The following is a 23,383-nucleotide window of genomic DNA, read 5'->3' on the forward strand; positions in this document are numbered from 1 at the left end:
ACGTTAAAGTTAAATGAAACATTAGGCTTTAAAAAAATACTGTGTGGATGGATCACAATTGATAATTCACATACCAAGCAACGGAACAGATGCTGTCTTAAGTTTCTTGGGAGTAGTACAGAATGAGAATCTTTGGGCGGGTTCAGTTTAAGCCAACTTTATTACCCTCAGTGGATGGCGAAGGGCACGATCAACAGCAAACTATGAAGCTGTGTGTGCCGAACAACATTACAGCAGTAAATCTCCCACAGTGCTCAAGAAGGGCCTGTGAACACTGCTTTGTTATGCTGGTTGTTCATTACCGATTGTTCTGCGGGTAGATTCGAGACCCCCTCTCCCAGGGTGCTTTGGCAGTAGTCAACCATTCTGATTTCAGCTCCTTTGGCAGGTTTCATTTGGAAAGCAATGAGACAAACGATGCTGGAAATAAGCCCGATTTGTCAGGCTGTCCCTCTATGTAGCCATGCTGAAAGGGAGATAATATCAACTCTGGTTAAAGTAATCAAAAGCCTTAGAAGGAGAAAAGAAATTGGGTAAAAGGGGAAAGGGCGGCGTATGGTTATAAAAAAGTATAATTAGAAAATAAAAAGCAGAACCTGTTGCACGGCTTGAGAAAATAAGAAAAACACAAATGAAGTAACTTAGGATATGAATTTGTATGAGAAATGTATTATTTTAGGTGGACCATTCAAAAGCTTCCTTTACATGTGTGTCTGCAGATAAGCCCAGCGGAGATGTATGGACCAGGAATGCATTGCTATAATGGTTTCCATCTGCTCTCATTAGATTTTAGAAAACATCTGCAGTCACAGTATGGCTCTGTCAACGGCTAACAGGAACCTTGCTGCTGCCTCATTAAAACTGACTTAAACTGTACCTAAGAATCCAAATCATTTATGCCAGCGAGCTTTAAAAGTTACTTGAGACGTAAGGGACCGCAACAACTAAAAATACACCCAAAACATTTGTTTGGATGTACTTGCAGTAATAAAAGGATGTTATGTAGGCCAGTGGTTCCCTTTTTTTGCTTGGGGGCCCCCTACATACATATATAACAATCGGAACCCTCATATATGTGTGTGTGTGTGTGTGTGTGTGTGTATACACATAATTGCTACTCAGACACACATATAAAGATAGTAAATATAAATTAATTAAATGAAAAAATGTAATCATAAATGAGAAATTTAAAATATTTTAATGACATTTTTACATGAATACTCAAACAAATGTTCAGTTTATTTTTAAGGCTACTGTCAATTACTGCTTATTTTATAATGTGTCTTTTCCTTTTGCTTTGTTTCATGCTGTCATTTACCAATTTTTCACAGAAAAAACATTCTGGCCGAGACTTGTCTTGTCCTTCAATAAAACCTAAATTTAAGTAGGTTTTGTCAGAGCATCGAAACTTTTGCTTCATTTCTGACGAAGAATCAGAGAGCCGTGAGGGAATGCGAGTGATTGGTGTAAGCTGCGCGTTGGATTTTTGTTATGTTTTATTATGTTTGTGTGGCCGGCAGTCGACCGTGAGGGAGCTGCCGGAATTCTACTTTTGTTTTGTGGTTTGTTTTAGTAAAAGTTGTTAAATGTTTGCCGGTTCCCGCCGGAAATTGAAATAATTACTTCTATAACTATTTTTGACTGCATTATCTTGGCATTGTAAGCACATGATTTTTATATAAAATGATTAGTGGAACATTTTATGAAACTTTATTTAACCTCAATGTATGTCAGCTCCCGCGCCCCTCATGTGAACTCTGGCGTTGGGCACAACCCCAGGTTGGGAACCACTGATCAAGGCTATAAACTTGGGAGTGGTTGGTTGTGGCATTCTAAAGGCAAATATTTTTGTGTGATGTCCACTTAACGGTTCCATGGCAATCAACTTTCCAAGATCCATATTTAAAAAAAAAACCTTTTAATTTAAACACGAAAAAATTTGCTGATGACATGAGAATTCGTAACTAGGCCTATTTTATAAAGGTGGTTGATTTGCATGATGCGAACTTATTAAAAACGTTCGATTGTTCAAAAAATAGAGAAGCCCCTCCCCAAACCCCACCCCTAAAATGAATGTCACTGGAACGAAAGCAAATCCTTCTAAAACGTACATATAAGTTCGTACGAAGTCATACAAATTAGCCAACTCGTAAATTAACTTAATTCCGTAAGATATGTTTTTTCGTGGCACTTTTTGTTCGAGAAACTGCATTTATATTATCATTTTAATGGCTATACTCACCCACCATTCACCATCTTCCTCTCCCAGTACCACAAGAACCTCGCCCTCATTGAAGGAGAGTTCATCATGATGATCAGCCACACAGTCGTACATGGCTTTCGCACGTCTAAGCTTTGACTTCTAAACGGCACAGGCAAGAAACAGAAAAAAAAACATCACAGTGTTTACATTTCATTAGTGAACGTCTTTATCACAGTCTTTCTTTCCAAAAGCCACCGGCAATCGGCCCTTTTCACAATGACCTCACTAAACTTCCACCTTCTCGCAAAGCAGTGTATCATGACATCCGTCTTGCAAAAAACAAACAGAAGAAAAACTTCCGAACAACTTTGAACACTTGTTCAAGTACTTATCCTAGCACCTTCGCTAACACAAAAAGAAAACAAAACACTTGCCTTCATAATCAAACAGGTATTGTTCAACAAATTGTGCAGCGAAAATTTTGTCTGCAAGACAAGTATTTTGGGGAGCTGTGCAATGGACTTGGTAAACTCCATTCTGAGGCACCAGCGGAAGTACACTACACTGCATCACGGCAGAACGGAAGATGCGTAACGTCATGTGAAAAGGGCCTTATAAAGCAAAGTTACATTCTTTCACATTCTCTTGTTTACACCAGCACGAGTGTGCATGCAAATACATTAAAGCTGCTGAGCAAGGAAGTATTGTTTTATTTGTTGCCATCTACTAAATCAAAAGGTGAGAATTGATGGTAGTCAAAATAATGAGAATAGAGTTATGAGACTTTTGCTCATGTCACAAGCTTCTCAGATTGCTCCCATGAGAAATGTCAGTTATGTCAATGGGAACACTGCCTTATCTAGAGCTCAAAATTTTTTGTCATAACTCAAACGTTTCAAATTCCTGTATAATGTCGACAACAATCATTTTTATTTCTCTTTATTTCTAATTTTCAAGGAACTTGAGACAAAACTGCAACTTAAATGAAGCAACCGAAGTCTCCTCTGCTGAGAGCAATTCCCTCACCAGAGTTTTCTTGGACATTGCGTGAGGAACAGCATAGGTGGCAGAGCTGCCGTTAGACTCAAAACTGAATGTGTGTGTGGATGTGGGAGAGAGGGCTGGGGTGTTCCTGCTCGTAGACTGCGGGGTTTGGTAAAGGAAGTGGGTGGAGCTGCTCTCCCCGTCCGCTCGAAAGCCTGGTGAGAGAGATACGGCAACGGTGAGTTTAACCAGATGAACCAGATGAACCAGATGAAAAGATATCGAAGAAAGAAAGCAACTACCTCGTTCTGGAAGCTCAGATAAGGAGTTGAGAACAGAGGCGGAGTATTTAGGAGACCCTGAGCTGAAACAGTAAAACATGATTATCATTATACAACAATTAAAAATGTACTGAACTATTACACATTATATACTATATATACAAAATACAGCAATCAAGAATATACTAAACCATAAATCTGTATTGAGTTGTTCTGGTATTGTATTTACATTTAAATAATAAAATGAACTTAAACCCTTAACCTTGCGGACAGAATTATATTTTTGTGTTTACAGTTAAATGTCGTATTGCACAAATTTAAACAGAACCAGCCTAAAAATACAGTATTTTGCATGAATTAAGCAATTTTTTTGTTATTGTTAGATTTAGCGTATAGGAATAGAACAAAACTTTATTCAAGAATTAAGAATTACCGTAATTTTGACCAACAATTTGGAGACTTGGATCTTTACTATATAGTAGGTGTACATATACACATGCTGCCATTATGGATACAGATGAGGAGTTGACTGACTCCACAGAATAGAGATATTTTGAAGAATGTTGTTAACTGGCCCCCATTTACTTGCATTGGTTTTGTGTCCATACAATAGATGTGAATAGGGTCCATTGCTGTTCGGTTACCAACATTCTTCAAAATATCTTCTTTGGTGCTCTGCGTAAGAAAGCAAGTCATAAAGGTTTGAAATGCCATGAGGATGATTAAATGATGAAATCATTTTTTGGGACAACTATTACTTAAAAGGGACCTTCCTATAATAAATTAGGCACTTGACCCCAGGTTGCTCCCATGGACTGTATGAAACATGGAGCTTTTTTAAAGCCTAAATTGGGCGTTACCGGCCGTCGGCATCATGTAAACATGTTTTTTTCTGCAGTAAAGTCGGGTCTCAAACATGGGGCTCAATGAGATTCTGCTCTGTTTTGAAGCCAGTCATTAGTGGCCAGTCGATGAATTACACCCAATTCCGTGTTGGGTTCACGAGAGAGATCGGAAGGTTGCCGCCTAGTTGCTCCAGAGGGACACTCTTTTAATTTGTGTACTGAACGTCTTATTAGATAAAAGCATGTGCTCCTAATGATTGCTTTCTACATGATTTTTAGCAAACAACCAATAGGAGTCAGCATTTAAAAGGAACCCGAGCACTTACACACACTTCTGGAAAGGTGAATCTGGACCACCGAAGCTTCTCGGAACTGCAGGGGCTCCGTAATCTATATAAGGAAAAGAAAAGAACATAACTTTCATGATCTGACGAAGGGTTTCCCATGACTGCTTGTTATGGATTTTTAAAGCATTTAATTGCACAGCGCTGTACAATATTTGATTCTAAGTAGAAAGATATTCCAAGGTAAGTTATTCCTCGATAACAACACTTGCGTCTTGCCTTAAAACCAATAGAGAATTAGGCTTTCAGCACTGAAGGTCTCCATTCGTTTCTTCATTTTAGAGCTTTGCAGAACTATAAAATGATACTTACTGAACAAAGTTCCATGACTTTCCTTAACAATTAAAATTTCTAGTTTATCAGGTTTTTAATGACTGCGGGAATCTTATGTCTGACTCCGCCATGCAGCGGTACAGGTCATCAGTTTATGTTCATACCTGTTGGTCCTTGACGTGTAGAGTGGGGGCTTGGCGGCACCTGAGGAGCAGGTTCAGAGTAGGTGCGCTTGTGTCGGATGATAAGGGGGGGAGGAGGGGTTCGTTTCATACTGCTGCTAACTTCATTGGACGACCACTCGTCAGGTGAGCTCAAAGGAGGGGGAGGAGGAGGAGGGATGTTTGGAGCTGGAAAAAACACGAGGAGTGTAAACAGAACGATCGTGAGAAGAGAGGAGAACAGAGGAGAAGAGGTTACTTACCTTTAACTCTGGGTGGAAGTGGAGGTGCGGGTGATGAAGGGGGCGGTGGTGGTGGACTGTCAAGGCTGCGGGTTTGAGAGCTGGGAACGGTGTTAACTTCGCGCCTATTGTCTCCCCGTGCCATCGCCAGCCTCCGACCCACATTAAACAGCCCCCCTCCTCCAGCTCCCTGAGAAGCGCCGCTACTCTGATACAGACTGAACGGCCGTCCTAAGCGTTCCTTCTTCACCGGACCCAGCTACAAAACACAACGTAAGGAACGTCAGTGTTTAACTCCCCAAAATTTTTTTATAAACACAAATAAAATTTGCATAACATTTTCTTTCTTTTGTAGAACACAAAAGAAGATATTTTGAAGAATATTGTTTAGCAAACAGCATCGGCCCATATTGACTTCCATTATATGGACACGAAACCAAATGATCACATTTTTCAAAATATCCTCTTTCGTGTTTCACAAAAGAAAGAGTCTATTACAGGTTTTGAACGACATGAGAGTGAATAAATGATGACAGAATTGATTTTTTTGGGTGAAATATTCTTTGAAGTTGAAGTATAGTGTTCTGTGGTCACCTTTTCATCAAGATCATCATCACTCTCATAAAGGTCATCCTGCCGTAATCTCCACTCATATTCCACGTGCACGTGCATGTTGAACTGGTTGGTCTGTGATTGGTGGATCTGAACACATCACATCATATGACTGGGGCATGAATATTTTAAAGTGTGTTAAAAAGCTTACACACTTACAAATTTAAATACACCCTTAAGAATGTCTTAAAGGAGTCATCGTATAAAAATCCAAGTTTTTCTGTGTTTAAGTGCTATAATCTGGTCCCTGTTGCATCTAACAACCCAGAAAACGTGAAAAACAAGAGTAAGTTTGATTTGATGAGCCTTTCCTTGCACGCATGTGAGAAATCAGGCCGTTCAGATTTCGCCCCTGTTGTGACGTAAGAGCAGGATCTTATTATAATATTACTGTCCCTTAACCTACACAGTTCGACCCACGGTGCTGCCGCCATTGTTGTTTTCACAAGCGACAGCGGTGTACGTGACGTCATGGCTAAAGTTCGTGGACAACATGGAACATGAAATGAGTCCTGACCTCGAAATAGACAGGAGTGGATTTTTTTTGTGGAAATCCCTCAGAAACCATTAGTAAAAACCTGTTTGTTTGCGCGAATCACTTCAAGCCGGAGTGCTTCATCAACCTGGGACAGTACAAGCAGGATTAGCTTCAAAGTTGTTCCCTCCAGAGGGATCAAGACCAACTGAACATGACAAAGCTGTCCATGTAAGTAAAAATTTGAAAAGTCTGAATTGACGTACATGTACCGCATATATAGGAGGATAACATTAGCATATGATAGCAAAGGGAGCTAAATCAGTAACGGGCTACATAGAACATTCAAAGCCAGTGTTAAACTTACTCTATATTGTTATTTGGCAAATGGGCACTGGAGTCTAGCTGTATGTATGTTAATACATTATGTGTTTTAATATGTTCAGTCGGCATATGACACAATGACGAATGATTTGAGACGTTTAAAATGAAACTAACCACAGAGGAATTCAGGAGACATAATTTAGCTAAACAATTGCCATGGCACTACTACACGTGTGATGACACGTCTGACGCAAGGGGGGTGGGGTGCGCTGTAACTCTTTACCTTTTAAAGAGATATGCACCAAAACTGGTTGGTGCGAGCATAGCTGTTTTTGACGAGGCAAAAGGGGTTTTGTTAACACAGTGTCACATTGAAACATGTGACTAGAGACTATTATTTTGGAAGGTTTGTTTTGTGTTTGAAAAACTTTGAAGGACGTTGAATAAGAGAAACAACAGATAAAAGTTTCGGTTAATATTTATTTATGTAAGATTTCAAATTCATATACAAACAGTAGTAGTTACATCTTGGGTCATTTTTCCATGCTTAACAGTCAAAACCGAACAGGTGTATTAGTGGCCATTTTATATGTCCTGTTCCTGCCGCTAGAAGGCACAGTTCAACTGTTTAGTTCTTTGAAGTAATTAGATTATTTGTGTTATTACTTTGGCATTTCAATATTGAAATGTGTTTTTATTTACCGGACCATTATAATACATTTATATGGTTTGTTAAGTTTGCCTCCCGTTTGTTCTCCTGGGTTGGTACAATCTCAAAAAGGGCTTGGATATTTTTAAGACTGCCTTCAGAAAGAGCTCTCCGGCCTCTGCCACAACGCCAGGGATCACACAAACCCCCATATACTGGAGGTGGAGTAAACAAGACTGCAAAGAGCACTGGTAACTGATTGATAAGGTCACCGCTATGATAACAGCAACAATCTCAAATATTTACAGAACAAGTGGAAACCCAGTGTTCCTTTAGTTTTCCGTATTTCTATCCTGATAAGTAAGCAAAACGAAGGCCCTTTCCAGTCGTATTTCAGACCAATCTAATCTACTGCCAACTAGACGTCACTCTGAGAATGAGAACAAAAAATAGTTACTATGAAATTAGCACTTTTAAACTTCCTTTCACAAAAAACGTATCCCCTTTGAATACTTGAGTATTGCTTTAAAAGGTGCACCACGCATTCTGTTTACAACAGATTGGAGATTGTAATATTCATGTAGACAAGACAGAAAGCAACACTGCAAGTGAACTCTAAAATGTTTTAAACGCTTATGATCTGATCCAGCATATGCACGGTCCAACACACAATCGTGGGAACACTCTGGATCTGCTCTTTAGTAAAGGTCTAAACATTTCATCCACTATTATTAGAGATGTGGTGCTGTCTGATCATTTCTGTATTTTCTTTGATATATCAAATCAGTCCTGCCACTGAAGATCTCTGTAAAAAAGAGATTCATAAATGAGAAAACCAGTGAGGTGTTTATGAATGCGATGTTTTTGTCACCAAATATATCTGCAGACTCTTTGGATGTTCTCCTCGATAGCTTTAATGCAAAAGTAAAAAATCCTATCGATGCCATTGCTCCAGTAAAGGTCAAGGCGATAACTGGCAGGCGTAAAGCACCCTGGAGAAACACACTAGTAGTACAAAGGATGAAAGAACATGCAGAAAAGCTGAGCGTATTTGGCGAAAAAAAAAACTTGAAGTTCACTATAACATCTATAAAGGTAGTTTGCATGCCTTCAATGTTAACTTGGGGTAAGCTAGACAGAACTTTTTCTCTAATATTATAAAGTGCAACAGTAATAACACTCGCACTCTTTTTCAACAGTAGGTGGTGAGGAGAGAAGTAAGAGCTCGTTGAGTGACTGAAATTACTTATTGACGTAAACTAAAAAGTTTGGACCATTTTTGGGTTTAGCTGAACATTTGTGAATTTGCTGAATTTTTGTTTATTATCCTACCTGGATTATTTTTGATATAGTTTTGAAAACATGTATTTCTTCATACACTCTGCATTTACCTTTTTCACTTGCACCTTGTAAATAAACACCTTGTTATCCTGTGACTCAGTTGCACATCTCCTTCACTTGGTTTATCAACCCCCTGCGTGGGTCCTCGGTAACACACAGCCATTGAGTGTTTTTCAGCAAAATATTTTTCCCTAATAAATCATACCAACTTCTTGAAAATGCTCATACGATGAGTCCTTTAAAAATGTCTGGACAACACATATTGTGTTATTTTTAACTGTGTTGTACGTTTTAATTTATTTACCACACAATCAAAACACAAAGAGACCTATAAAAATGTGTTAATAATGAACACATCCTTTTTTAGAGTGAAAGAGCTTTGAATGGACTCACCAGCTCCTCACACAGTGTGTGCTTCAGTCTACGAGCCATGTCCAGCCCCGTCTCTCCATTCTCATTCTCTATCACAGAACAGTAATTATGATCGGCACAACCATCATTCTCCTCTGTAATAAACATCTATAAAGGACGTATGAATCTACAGCCGAGCAGACAGTCAGAAGGCTGAACCGGATCATTTAACAATGACTGGGAACAGTCACTAATAAAACACTAATAATGACACCTGTTCAGTTTTAACACTTATGTTTAGAAATTAGTTCACTGAAAGATGAAAAGGATCATACTTTGGCCAAAATATGATTAATTCTACCATATCACTCGTCATCACTGATGACTATAACTTTTTTCTCACCTGAACACAAATAGTTTTAAAATAAATTACATCATATTAGCTTATATGGACCTCAAAATATTAAAGCTCAAAAAAGCATAAACATACATCCATAATCAAAGCAATACAAAAGACTACAGTGAGTTAACCTTAACATGCACCGGGCCCATGGAAAAGGCTTTTTTTATGGTCTGCATTATTTCACTTTTGTTTTACATTCTTTTTCAACTAACTATCACAAACTATCATCACTCGACATTTATATTCTGAACTTGTTTGTGCAATCAATAAAATGCTTAAAATAAGGGGTGCTTATGTAAAATGAAAAATTATTTTGAGCTTATTTAGCAATAGAATTCGAAAAAAGCCCATCTGAGTGTTCATTTTATTTATGGTGTCACGAAATAAACTTCAAATTCTCTTGTTTCAAAATATTGTGAATGTTCAGAAAGAAATGCTTGGAAAAGAAAATTGCCTGTCTTGGTTACTTATCTTGGTTAAGTTGTTAAGGCAGACATTCATTTATATTTGTTGCTTTGCTTATCAAGCATTTTTATGTTTTTTATGTTTAGAGTTGATCGTGACTCACTGATATGTGTGTTGGCCTTGGCTCGGAGCAGAAGTTTAAGGGACTCAGTTCTATTGTGCTGACAGCAGTAATGTAAAGCCGTATTTCCCTTCACAGTCTGTGCATCCAGATTATTACTGAAACAGAAGACAGGAGAAAAAGAAAATGAAGATGATATACATCTGTGTCTGCTATTAAAGTTGGCTTTATAGCTTTCCAGCTCTCATTCTCTCTTTCAGGCTCTCAAACCCACATAAAACTTGAAGGAAAGCAGTAATAACTGGAACCAGCTAAATCTGATATTGCAGAGGAGCATTTTAACCTCCTCTGAAATGTTCCAGCTGCTAAATGTTCATCCATGATGGTTGGATATTCTCCATCACCTCCCTCACACCATCCAGAATTCTGACCTTGGCCTCGACTATAAAGTTGTATGTTGGTTGTATGCATGACATAGAATTTGTATCACCTCAGTACACTACCTCAGAATTTATTACAAACTTATTTAATAAGACTCATAAAAATGCAATTACTTCAAGGTTTTCAGAATACCGATCATTATAATTTAACTTACCAATTGTGGAACAGGAAGTCAGCCACATAGAGCGACGTCCTGTCAACCAACAGGACGGCTAGGTGTAGTGCAGTCTCCCCCTTTTCCTGTTTTAGAAAAACGAATTCCAAAACAGGCCATTCAGTTATTAAAGGCCACGTTCCCCGCGATCGCATTTGTCAACCTTTAGTTAGTGTGCAATGTTGCTGTTAGAGCATAAACAATACCTGCAAAATGATGAAGCTCAAAGTTCAGTGCCATGCGAGATATTGTCTTTAACAGAATTCGCTTTTCAAGGACTACAGAGAACGGCTGAAAGGACTGAAAGGACTACAGCCCTCTACTTCCCAGGTACATGATGTCACTATTCCGAGTGCTTTAATAACCTCTGCCCACAGGAATATGCCTAAAAATGGGCGAGGCCTTCCTTAGAGAAGTGGAAGAGCCGCTGGAGTAGTGTTTGGTTATCAGAGATTATAAACATTTGACTGAGCTACGCTCTAAACTACTTTCACTTTCACCACAGTCCTACAGCTGGTAATAAGAATTCAGTGGTGAGGTTGTGAATTGCAACGGCCTTTCAAAGCACTTTGGTGGCTGACATAGAACTGAGACGTCACCACGTTTTCACACCTCTGAAGTCATACTGTAGTTATGTTTATTATATTGCATTTCTGTCAATAGACCCTCCAAAAAATTACACGCAGCACCTTCAAATGTCTAAGGGAGGACCCAAGGTCTGCTTTAGCAATATGCAAAACATGTATGTGTGTTTTCTGACCTGTAGGGGGCTTGGCAGTGGTTGACTGAGGTCTGTTCTCTCCGTATGCAGTTGTAACAGACTGAAAACATCTCGACAGCGCACAGCATCCTGGAGACATTTACGTTTCGTTTCAGGTGAGCCGCCAGTACGCTGAGCAAACTGCCACTCCATATACTTTGAGAGTATGAAGTCTTTACGTTCAGCCCTGCACACACAAACAAACGTGTGCACACACACAATACAAGTTACTACATTGTGGGGAATTTGAATAAGCAAACCATCATTCTCTGACCCCTTAAAGGACAACAGGGCTGCTCATCACTCACATGTCACTGTCTGCTGACGGCTTCACTGAAGGATTAGGAAGATTGGCCTCCACAATATCATTAAAACCTGAATTTCCCACGTATCTGGCCAACTGAAGAGCAAAGGAGAGAAATACAGCCATAAATCTGTGGATGATGGGTAACAATATAGGAATTGTGGTATGATATTAAAAATAGAAAAAAAATCATTTAAGAACAAGATTCATGTAAGCTGCAAGCGATTTATGACAAATTTACCAAATAGATTGCGCGAAATATTCAGTAAACACTGCAAGTATTATATAATTATCATAATCTCACTATTGTTCAATGTAAAACCTTACCAGCAATTCCGAAGTGCCCAGTTTGTCCAGAGCAAGTGACTGAATGCGTGAATAATGCACACCCATCTCCCGGTGGATCCCTGAGCACTCGATGCATGTCAGGATCCCCAGGTTTATGGAGATCCAAGACGGATCTAAACAGATATTATTCGGTTATCAGTCAATGACTTATCAATAAATAAATAGAGGTTTATTAAATACACATATTGAAAGCTTTTGTGCCCTTATCAGATTAAATATTATAAGTTTGCCCTGTAAACACAGTTTGTGTAAACCATTATTCTCTATATCTTACTAATGACCAATTGAGGGCCTTTTAAAGGTTATTTTACGATCAGCCCGGTTTGAACTCGGCCCTTTCTGATGGCTCACAAAGGAGCTTCAGTTCTTAGAGCGCCTCAGGATGACTTATAATAAAAAATTTGACAAAATGAGTATTGCACAAAAATAATGGTATTTGTAATAAAAACCATTAGAATTAATAATGAATTTAACATTGATTAAATTAATGCTGTACATATATTTACGATATATTATTAGCAAAAATTATTATCAAAAATGAAAATACATAAAAGAAAGTTTAAGAATTACTTGAAGAACCCTTGGGGGTATGTTTTATGGTGTTTTAGTGTAATTATAAAAATGGGATGCTTTTTCATGAACACATGTCCAAACTAATACTTTAGTACTTTTATGTACCTGGCGCCCGACAGTCGCAGCAAACATTGTTTCCAGGCATGCGGCAAATATCCTCAGTAATGGCTCGTGTGAGATCCTCAACACTGTTTTCTCCACTTGGTCTTTTCTCATCCAAAGCCACATTAAGAGCTTCTTGCTTACTGTTTGTCAGCACTGATATCCACCTGAATTTTAGTAAGGTGCAATACCAAAGATAACCATTAGAGGGCGACAAGAGTATTCAGATCTTTTGCTCCTGTGCAGCTAAAAGCTGTACCATGCATTAAAAAGTCATCTGTGACCTGTGTTGGGTGTAACTAGATACTAATTTTTTTTTAAATATAATTTAATTACTTTCCCTTGAAAAAGTAAAGCGAGGGATTCATGTATTTTTTCTGTAATTCAATTACAGTTACTTCTGATGTAATTAAACTAAATACTTTGTATAATACATGTGAGTGCAATAGTGAAACTGACATCAAAATTCAAAGTCTAGCTTTGTACTTTAATGTAAAATTCTCATATTTGTAATACTTTGGCCAGTTAATAATACTATAAGTAATGAAATACTTTTTGGAGAGAGTAATTTTTACAGTAATCTAATTAAACTATTGAATATTTAATTAGCAACTAGTAATTAATTACTTTTTCTGAGTAACTTACCAAACACTGTCTGTGACTAATACTTTTCTTGCTCTCAAGGGTTAGAATAGAGTTCATCTGCAGTTAAATAGAAGATGTCCTCATTCATAGCTCGGGGGATTCAGTAAGCACCAGTGTGGCATATGCCCCTTCTTCTTAAGCATGTGAATCAGCCCACTTTCTATACTCATATGCAACCTATATAGGCTTTATGCAAATTGCAGGAATAGTGAATACCCCCTATAAATTGTATTTATGAAAAGGTGAGGTGTATATTGTGGTATCAGTAATCTTGTCATCGGCCCCTCTTCACCTCTGACATATATGTGAAGATGGAAGTGAGTGCTGTAATCTTGCACAGGAAAACACTTCACTCATAATACAGACAACCACATCTGAGTTCATAAAGAAGTGAGTACCAGTCAAGTCAAGATGGAAATGTCAAATCGGGATAGTATGTGAGAGAATTTGTTCTTGAAATGTTTTGGAGAACGTTGGAAACCAAGCAACACTCCATTGACTTCCATTATATGGACACAAACCACAAATGACATTTTTCAAATTATCTTCTTTTGTGGCCCACAGAAGAAAGAGTCAGATACAGGTTTTAAACAACATGAGGGTGAATGACAGGTCAAATATTTTTGTGTCCAATCGGAGTCTTAGCTAATAAGAGGAGGTTACATTTTGAGAATTTATTTCTGTGAAATTAACAAAAGAAACACTTACGCCAAACAATCAGACTCGTCGTCTGCCAGAAAATGGTAAGTGCGATTATCTAAAGAATGAAGAAACAAAGCAAACAAAACATTATTTCTTCTCTGCTGTCACCAGCTCATGTGTAACCAGCAAAGAATCAGGAGAGATAAAACAGGTTTAAGATCCCTTATCAAACACCAGTGGCAAAAAATAACAATTTGTGCTCAAGTGCGAACACTCACTTGTGCATTTCAAAACAGCCCCGTTTTTTTGCCTTTAGTCATAAAAACTAATGTGGGGCTGAAACTGTGTCAACACTGTTATATAACACAATAAAGGCATTAGAGACCTGAGGCTAGAATGATGCATGGATACACACAGTTACGATTACGCAATCGACTGAGGCTGGTACTGTATAATGCTTGAAGATCCTGGGATCCAGTTTGATTATTATTCCCATTATATTACATCAAAATGGTGAATATAAGAGTGTGTGCGACGGTGTGTGGTGGTTTACTCACGTGAGATGAGGTCAAAGCATTTCTTGTCTTCCAAACTGGGTTTGACTTGGCAGGTGAGGAGGTTCAGCTTAGTCGGTGGTTTATTAGGCTGCAATGAGGAGACCGCAAAGTACATGTTTTATCCATTAAAGTGTGAAATCACTGAAATTAAAACATCATTTTGTTTTTGCATACTAAATAATTTAACACTGTTTGTCTAAGACTAGAGATATGGGCAATTCCAAGCGTATGTCACAAGCTTTTTCATACTGATAAGTCAGATGTCAACTTGGTTATTTAAATGCCAATGTGAATTTTCTCAATGTTTTTAAAGCTTTTTTATTTTTGTTTTTATAGCATAGTTTTCCACAGTCATGTGAATCATTTCTCTCCTAAAATGAGTCCGTGTTTTGTCCGAGATAATGATTCAGTGAGTCACTTGCTTAATTCTTGAAAAAATCTGTCGTTTTTGAACGATTTCAATTCATTGGCTTAAAGAAAATGCTGCAACCTACTGGCCGTTTAAGTTTCACATCTAAAGTAAGCATTACATTTCCCTTTACAAACATTGCTGTAACAATGTAATTATTTTCCCACGTAGAGTATACTTACCAAAGTTAATTTTTTGCTACAATTTATCAAATTACGATAGTTAAAACTTCAAAAAGATTTATGTGTCCAGTATAATACAGTTTACTCTAGTAAATACAAAATGTTTCATTTAGGTTTATTTTGTAGATTTCAGTTATGAACTCGTGATTCTTCTTGGTATCGTAAAATTTCAGCTGGTACAGTATCGTAAGATCATAAATAGGCACATGAAAATTACAATAAAATAACAATTTTTCTTCTACGAAGTGCTATCCCTTCTCCATTTTGTTGGGTATTATTGCTTCTGGTCTGTGCATTTTAATTCATAGAAATCCTAGTATGTTGTCTCTCAAAAACATGCACACTTTCTTGTCACATCTATAATGCATTCATTAGTCCCTCTTTTAAAGAAGAAAACCTGTGTATGATGATGTCTGAAGTCTGGATTCTATTATCAGGGGTGTAATAAAATACAAACAGATGATTCAAAAACCCTTTGAGAATTTATAATTCAAGTTTTGACTGAAAATGTCGCATCCATATCTCTGAAATTGCCCATATTAAAGCATAACCAGAATACAACACAAGACCATTTGAAAGAACCTGTAGTCTGCTAAATTTGCTTAGAGTGATGTCCGCACTCACAGTTCCGTGAGCGATGGTGAGATAGCAGTTCTGCACGCTACATTTCCTCTTCTGCCACATCTTTCTCAACCTATGAGAAATAAAAACAGAGCACAACATGCACATCATTTTCATCTCTATCAACACAGCAGTACACACCATTAACACGACTTTCCGTCACGCTTACATCATTAGAAACAATAGGCGACTAAGAGCACTTCCGAAAGGCTTTAACAGGAAAATCTTAATGAATGACTGCATTAAACGTCACGTTTGAAGGATGCCCTACTTAAACTCAGATGTCCGGGAACAGATATTAAAACAACATGAGGACCGCATGCATCACCGTGCAAAAACCACAACAGTAATAATTCATTTACCCATCACTCCTCTTGTACAGAAAGCCTGATTTCTCAGTACCATATTGCTTGTTGCCTTGAAGCTGGTGCATGCTGTATACAGCCTGTCTGGTTAGAGAATCCTGTACAAAACCAAACATAATTTATTGTAGTACATTCATGGTGTGTCTATGTGTATCATGCAGGGAGAGGATTTCACAAACATGTATGTTTTTCATTCAGAGAAGTGTTAATAGTAAGGGGAAGTGCCGTCTGACACTTATGGGGGTTAATTTATGCAGGAAAAGGACTAAATCTCATTATTGCATTGGGCACAACATTAATATCCGCTTTCAGAAAAAATACAGACTCTGATATGTTGAACAAAATGTTGCATTTCAAGAGAATGTCACAATATATTGCACATCAAGTCCTTTTTGCAACTAACGTGGGTTGTGGAGCACTTGCGAGGTGACACTACACATGCAAGTGTTTATGGGTTATTAGAGCAGCTCAGTAACATTGCATGCAAATTCAAGTCTCTACTTACTCTCCTCGATTGCTTGTTGTTGTCGGTGAAGCATTTAGAAAGACAATTATGTTAAAAGCCGATCTTCACAGTCATTTCAGGCAATTCAAAAAAAATATTTACAAACAAAATGTACAGTGATCCCATTAAACACTTGAATAGGACTAACAAATAACTCCATAAGACCCTATCTATTCATTACCCTGATATAATGTACACTGCCATAAACTGACATATAAAATGACTTTTAGGAGTAAATCGGAAAATCAATAGTGCGGGACACCCTTTAACACAGGAAAAAAGATTGCTGTGGGTTAAACATACTGTAGTTTCACACAATAGATGAAGCCAAGTCACATACTTTAAACGTTAATACACACTGTAACATTTTAATTTTACAGTATTTTACTTTTACTGATTTTGCAAGTATAACCTAATTTTATTTGTACACTGTAAAGCTTTGCTGTTATTTTGCAGCAGCTTAGTCAGCAACTTACTGTAAATTTTATTACTATCTCATATTTTTCTATTAGTACTTTTTTTTAGTTAAACTCAGAATTAAAACACCTTGACTTTTGATATTCAAAATGACTAAGAAGGGACTGGTCTCATTACTGCCATTACGCTGTAAAGATGACATTCTTCATGCGCATCTGTGTTTGTTTTCTAGTTAAAACATGCAAAACTTCATAAATGACTACACATGAACATGGCAAGAAAAGTAGCCTGAGACATTTAGTCTTTTTTAACGAAAGAAAATATAAGAACTAGGAAAGTTTATGTTTAAAATAAAATCGTAAAAGAAATCAACAGCAAGTTATTACAATCCTGCTGCAAAACTACTGCAAATTAAAGAAAATTAGAGCAACTTTACAAGAAAATCATATATGCAATTTTGGGTAACACTTTACAATAAGGTGCTATTAGATAACATCAGTAAATGCATTAGGTAACATCAGCTAACAACGAACTATTGAGTTTTTCAGCATTTATTAATCCGTGTCAATGTTAGTTCATGTCAATGCAAGTATTTATGTCAATTCACGGTGCATTAACGTATGTTAACAGTGACAACATTTGATTTAAATAATGTACTAAATGCTGAAATTAACATGAATTCATATTAATAAACGCTGTAGAAGCATTGTTCATCAACTGTTTGTTCATGTTAGCTAATGCATTAACTAATTGTTAACAAACAGCACAGTATTGTAAAGTGTTACCCAACAAAACAGTTTTTTTACTGTATTTTACTGGAACCCCATCTTTTTGCGGGACAGTGACAGTGAATAGTTATATACTATATGCTATATTATATAGTGAATAGACTTATCCCTTGTGACAACTTTACTGTGAGACAACTAACCCAACTAATTAAATAAAACTCTACCATACAATTTGAGGTCATATGAAAAGGAAGATGAAGTGGTTTAGAGTTGTTTAGCTGAACAGCTTGGAATGTGAGAGGTGACAGCAGGGATGAGATATTCCCAGCAAAGCTAAAAGCAGAAAAAACGGTTGTGCAAATTAAGCTTGAGCGAAGTGTGAAACGGGTGTCGTTCTTACCTCTTTAAATTCAGGCTGCAGAGCAGTTCTGAGCTGATCTCGAAGCAAACAGAGGTGTCTTTTCTCTTCGTCCTGCTTGTGTTTGATCTGTATAAACCCACACGTGCACAAACACCCTGTTTAATTGCTTCCAACACGTCCCACACACATTCCACTAGCCCTGTTTTTCTGACCGTGATGGCTCAGGCTTTGGGCAAGACAATGGACCTTTCATTAAGCTGTCTGTCATTCACATCATTGCTGCAGCTGAACAGAGCGTCTGCTTTATCATCCGCTAAATTGTCTTTAACCGAAAACTCTTAAGCCGCTGATTTTCTTACTGATTGTATGTAGGGGTGATAAGAAGAGCGGCGAGGCTGGAAACCTTGATTCGGCGTGATCATAGCAACAAAGCCTGCTCAGCGGTCTGGATAAAAATTTTGGTGCTTTAACAACTACAGAAAAACTGAATTTATGATATAAAATATGATGAAGTAATAATAACAATTATGTACCCTAATGTCATTTCAAACCTGTATGACTTTCTTCCTTCTGCAGAACACGAAAGGTATTACATTGGTTACCAAATAACAAATGGACATTTCCCCCAAAAAATATTTTGAGTTCCACAGGTTTTAAACAACATGAGGGTGAAAATGATGACAGAATTTATATTTTTGGTTGAGCAAGCACCAATTATACCACAATATGAGTCAGTTACACCCGTGCAGTAATGCACGACCGGAGATTATGATTTTTTAGACTAGAATTTTTGATTGAAGTTAAATAAAGCAAGTATTTAGGACAAGATTAAAGAAACTATATGAATCATGTTCAGATAGAGGATATTATTTACAGAAAGCATTTTACTTCATGTCCATGAGAGATTTTATCACAGAGTATGAGACACATGTGGTTAGATTAATTGAGGATGCCAAATCTCATTTTTCACAACAAAATTTCAAATGCTATTCGATTATCAATGATAATCTCAAATCTATAATTCTTTCAAATATATTTCTCTGTGTTCATCAGAACAAAGACATGTATACAGATTTGGAACAACTCGAAGGAGAGTAAAGAAGACAGAAATTGTATTTTTTGGGTGAACTGTCCCTTTAATACTGACTAATGCCGTGACAAAGATTGAAATCAAAGTGAAATTAATGTATGAAATAAAACTTTAACTGTCGCTATTTAATAAAGATGAATACTTTAGCTTAGTTTTCACAGTGGGTGACATTTTATTTGGATTTCAAGTCTTTCTTATGCATTGTGACCTTTCCTCATTTCTCCCTGAGTACTTTGAATTACCATATGAAATGTCAATTGACAAAACTGGAGCAAGATTAAAATGAGAAATAATCCAAAGCAAAAATCTTCAAAACAGAACGTAATTGATTCAATTGTGATTGTGGGTCATTGTCTTTGAGTCCTCACATTCGTTGTTCACTAACTGACAGGTCAAAAACACAAAGCACAGAATAACTCACAGAATTCAGCTGTCCCGTAAGGCCATCGATATACTGCTTGAGCTTCTCCGTAGCCGCCAGACACTCCTGAAAGAAACTGACAGTGAAACCCATTTAATTACAAACCCCACAACATGAGAGCATCAACTGTCAAAGCAGCATCTTTTTACTCGCTTTTCTCTCTCGTTCACAACGGCTTCTCACCCTCTCGAGTTCCAGTCACACTCAACACAATGTGACACTTGAGCGTGGAGGGACGGAGGAGAGATGCCACCATAAAGCAAGATAATCAGTCACACCGCAGACACATTTAACTGCATTTAACACTCTGATGGTAGCAAGTAGACACAGGTGTGCTGCCAAACTACAGATTTCGTTTCACGTGAGTGACTTTGTGCATTTTGCCGTGGCATGGTTCATGGGCTGATTATGTTGCTTTACAGGGATCTACAGGTATCTTTATAGAATGTGTTCACAATTTTTGTTGACTTACTTGCATTGAGAGTGGTAGTGTTTGGTGAGGTTTTGAAGCAGGTCTACTCCTTTCTTGGTCTTAATTTCGTTTACTTTGATAAGGTACTGTTTAAAAAGATGGAAAATACTTTTTAACAAATCTAGTTTTACATAATCATTTTAAATAGATAAAGAACCAAAATTGGGTTTTTATCCTTCGACATTGCAAATCGATTATATTGTAGGTCTGAGGTCCTCTGTGGCATTTTTACACAAATGTGGGCGGATCTTACCTCACACATCTGAAGCTGGAACATTCGGCGCTCTTTCTCCATCTCCTCTGCAATCTCTCCGCCGCTGACCTCCGTCCGCACCATACCATACTGCTTCGCCAACTCCCTCTTCTCCTTCTCGATTTTAGTGCTGAAGGGGTCAGAGGGTATATGTGACAGCGTGTTTACCGTGACAGTAAAGCAAACAGTTACACTCATCATGAACAAAGGGTTTTTAATGGGGGCGAGTGGTTAAAATCATAAGCATCGGGCAAGAAGTGAAACGGGACGTTTATGAGAATTCGATAAGAATGAAGAACAGAAATTACAAAAACAAAATAAAAATACAGGAAGAAGTCTATGGTCACCAATTTTTTTGTATCAGTTAGAGGCTTTTAGATTTGAGACGAACAGGAGAAAAGTCAAAGACACCAGGGCTTTTAATAAATGTGTGAAATAAAGCGGAAGTCTATATAACAGGAAAACAAGTAAAAGCGGCAGAGAATATGTTCATGGGAGGTTTAATGATAAAAGATCCTACGCTTTTTCTAAAATTGTTTGGCGTGTGATACACACACACATGCATATTACTCTTCCAATGACAAAGAGCAAAAATGAAGTGTTTTCCATTGTGTACAATGTGTCAAAAACTGGGTAGATACAACAAATACACAGGCAAGCGGATGTCAGCTTTAAAAAAACGCTCACAATTTATTTTCATAATCTCTCCACGCCTTATCAAACGGCTTCTTCAGGTCCTGGTGAGAAAAAAAACAAGGTGTAACTTCCACCATCTCCAAAAAAAGAGAATAGACAACCACACAATAATCAACTGTCTCATTGCCATCTGGTTACATTAAACCCTCATGCTTGTGTTAAATGATCTGTGTGATAGACTAAACCGTGTTGTATTCTGGGATAACATACTGCAACAATGCATCTACAATACCATCCTTAATAATCTGCCAAAAGACTCATGGATGCATTTTATTAAGTGGAGGAGAAGACTGAAGATGAGGATATTCTGCTTGATATATATTTTTTGAATACTACATTTTATAACCATAGATGAATAACAGACCCACCCATGACATTATGACATCTAGATTTAAACTTACCCCTTTGACCTCTTTCAGATCCCCTTTTACAAGGGAGTCCAGGAAGAAGTTAATGTTATGCATCATACTCTTCAACTGTTCATGAAAAATTGGATAAAACAGACACTGTGAGCAACCTTTATGTAAGTGCACATACAACCACATCAAACACTTGTTTTTCTATATATTAATGTAATTAGATCATGCTGGGCAAGGATTAGCAACTATGGACTGGGAACCGAGACCATCTTTTGGCAAGAATGCCAAGTTGTCTTGTAAAACCACACAATGATTAATACTTAAAGCTTTTTGGGGGATTTTACAGAAGCCAAGTATACTAATAGAAACCCCTCCCATCACGCCTCACCAAGTTCTTCATTGGCGTCAGCAGTTCTTTGGAGAATTCTGCGAACTTATTAAAGGCAGAGGCCACTTCCTGTTCTCCATTGCTGCGGAAATTCACAGCCAACTTCTCCATGGAATTGATGTATGACTCAAAATGTGATATGTGGTCTGGAGGGAGATTACAGACAGAAATGTAGCAGAAACCGTAAACAACCCAGAATACGAGCATTTGACTAACATCACATTCGGCCAATCAGAATTCAACAGAGGGAGGAGTTGATGGGTTGTGGTCTCATAGGGGGCATCGGCTTTTATTTCATTCGTAATCACAGCTGGTCTGCAGCAAATGCTTTGCATACACTGTCAATCAAAACTGCAAGCAGAGATGCTCCTTACAATCTACTGAAGTAATGTAAATCTAAAACATTTCCATTAAAGAGAGCATTGAACATACCTTGTCCAGAGATATGCTTTGCTTTGGCTGTTTTCTTCATTTTCTGCAAGATCGTGCGGTCAGAGTCTAAGGCCTTAGAAAGAATGAAACAGAAATTAGAGATAATACCACTTGTTGAAATAATATGTAGTACACACATCTATCAAAACAACGGCTCCACACACAAAGATATTTTCTTTTTCATATGCACCAGTTTCAACAATTGATTATGTAACCACCAAAGCTTACGGGAGGATTCACATCTTTTACTCTTTATTAAAACATGACTTTTTAAATAAACTGCACAAATTATCTATTTTTGTTCCAAATAAAAGTCGTTTTAAAACAAGTGCAGTACAATGTAAGCTAATGACATTCATTATGTAACAGTTTTATTCTCCTGACTGAAACAACCGAAGCTTGATGTTTGATGGTTGTGTTCATCCAAACAAACAAGAATCGTCAAATGAGAAAAATTAATTAACAGCTTCATAGATTCTTGTTTACAGTCTGCCAGCCGAGACCAGGATGCATCGCTCTTTGTGATTCAGAATGGTTAGCATGGTTTGGCACATTTTAAAAGCTCCCACAACGGACTCAGTGCTGTTAAAATAATGAAATGAATGTTGCAATACAGGGACATGACATACCCAAACCTTTTTATCTAGTGCCCACTGGAAAACGCACTGCCCTAAAGTTAACGAAAACCTAGTTCCTTTCCAGTTTTAATAGGAAACAGCATTTCCTGTGGATGTCTGTTCCAATTATCTCTCCCTTTGCTCGGGATAAACAGTTTGTTCCTCTGGGCGCGGAACGGAGGGCCATTACACTTCCTCGGTTCATATCCGATCCACCCGCTGCTCATCTTTTAACCACAGGTGATTTAGCATAGTCCTATTTTTATGAAGGGCGAAGCTCCGAAGGTTTGTTATTAACTAAAAATTAGGTTTGGGGTTGAGTCCTTGAGGACATTGATTTCCCCCAAATGAGCCATTGGCAAAGCAGATTAATATGTTTGCACCAGTTTTAGATCAGCTGCCATGTATCTGCCACTGGGGATCAAACTGAACACTCTATTATAGACAACAATAGGTTTGATGGGAGTTATTTTGTGTTTTTTTATTATTATATTATTATAAGTCACCCTTTATATTTTTCACTCTGT

General features: G+C 37.6%; 1 protein-coding gene across 3 annotated transcripts in view; it reads right to left on the reverse strand.

The window, feature by feature from the left end:
* Positions 1-141: 141 nt before the first annotated feature.
* Positions 142-23,383, reverse strand: part of unm_sa1614 (un-named sa1614) — a 28,658-nt gene continuing 5,416 nt past the window's right edge. Inside the window, exons 2-28 of one of the 3 annotated variants that reach the window (XM_056734082.1) lie at positions 22,240-22,312; positions 21,808-21,953; positions 21,462-21,536; positions 21,052-21,101; positions 20,365-20,494; positions 20,112-20,197; positions 19,640-19,715; positions 18,168-18,254; positions 16,115-16,215; positions 15,756-15,825; positions 14,541-14,628; positions 14,050-14,098; positions 12,700-12,863; positions 12,001-12,134; positions 11,678-11,769; positions 11,370-11,556; positions 10,610-10,695; positions 10,057-10,172; positions 9,128-9,195; positions 5,928-6,035; positions 5,355-5,592; positions 5,095-5,280; positions 4,640-4,703; positions 3,490-3,551; positions 3,230-3,402; positions 2,243-2,362; positions 142-466 (exon numbers count right to left, since the gene is read on the reverse strand). In XM_056734082.1, coding sequence (XP_056590060.1) covers positions 392-466; positions 2,243-2,362; positions 3,230-3,402; positions 3,490-3,551; positions 4,640-4,703; positions 5,095-5,280; positions 5,355-5,592; positions 5,928-6,035; positions 9,128-9,195; positions 10,057-10,172; positions 10,610-10,695; positions 11,370-11,556; positions 11,678-11,769; positions 12,001-12,134; positions 12,700-12,863; positions 14,050-14,098; positions 14,541-14,628; positions 15,756-15,825; positions 16,115-16,215; positions 18,168-18,254; positions 19,640-19,715; positions 20,112-20,197; positions 20,365-20,494; positions 21,052-21,101; positions 21,462-21,536; positions 21,808-21,953; positions 22,240-22,312 — 2,904 coding nt within the window. In that variant the 3' untranslated portion in view covers positions 142-391. Of the gene's footprint in view, positions 467-2,242; positions 2,363-3,229; positions 3,403-3,489; positions 3,552-4,639; positions 4,704-5,094; positions 5,281-5,354; positions 5,593-5,927; positions 6,036-9,127; positions 9,196-10,056; positions 10,173-10,609; positions 10,696-11,369; positions 11,557-11,677; positions 11,770-12,000; positions 12,135-12,699; positions 12,864-14,049; positions 14,099-14,540; positions 14,629-15,713; positions 15,826-16,114; positions 16,216-18,167; positions 18,255-19,639; positions 19,716-20,111; positions 20,198-20,364; positions 20,495-21,051; positions 21,102-21,461; positions 21,537-21,807; positions 21,954-22,239; positions 22,313-23,383 lie in introns of all 3 variants that reach the window. The other 2 variants (XM_056734083.1, XM_056734081.1) reach the window with 2 other exon arrangements.

The sequence above is a fragment of the Triplophysa dalaica genome, chromosome 21 (genome assembly GCF_015846415.1).
Source record: "Triplophysa dalaica isolate WHDGS20190420 chromosome 21, ASM1584641v1, whole genome shotgun sequence".
Classification (NCBI taxonomy): domain Eukaryota; kingdom Metazoa; phylum Chordata; class Actinopteri; order Cypriniformes; family Nemacheilidae; genus Triplophysa; species Triplophysa dalaica.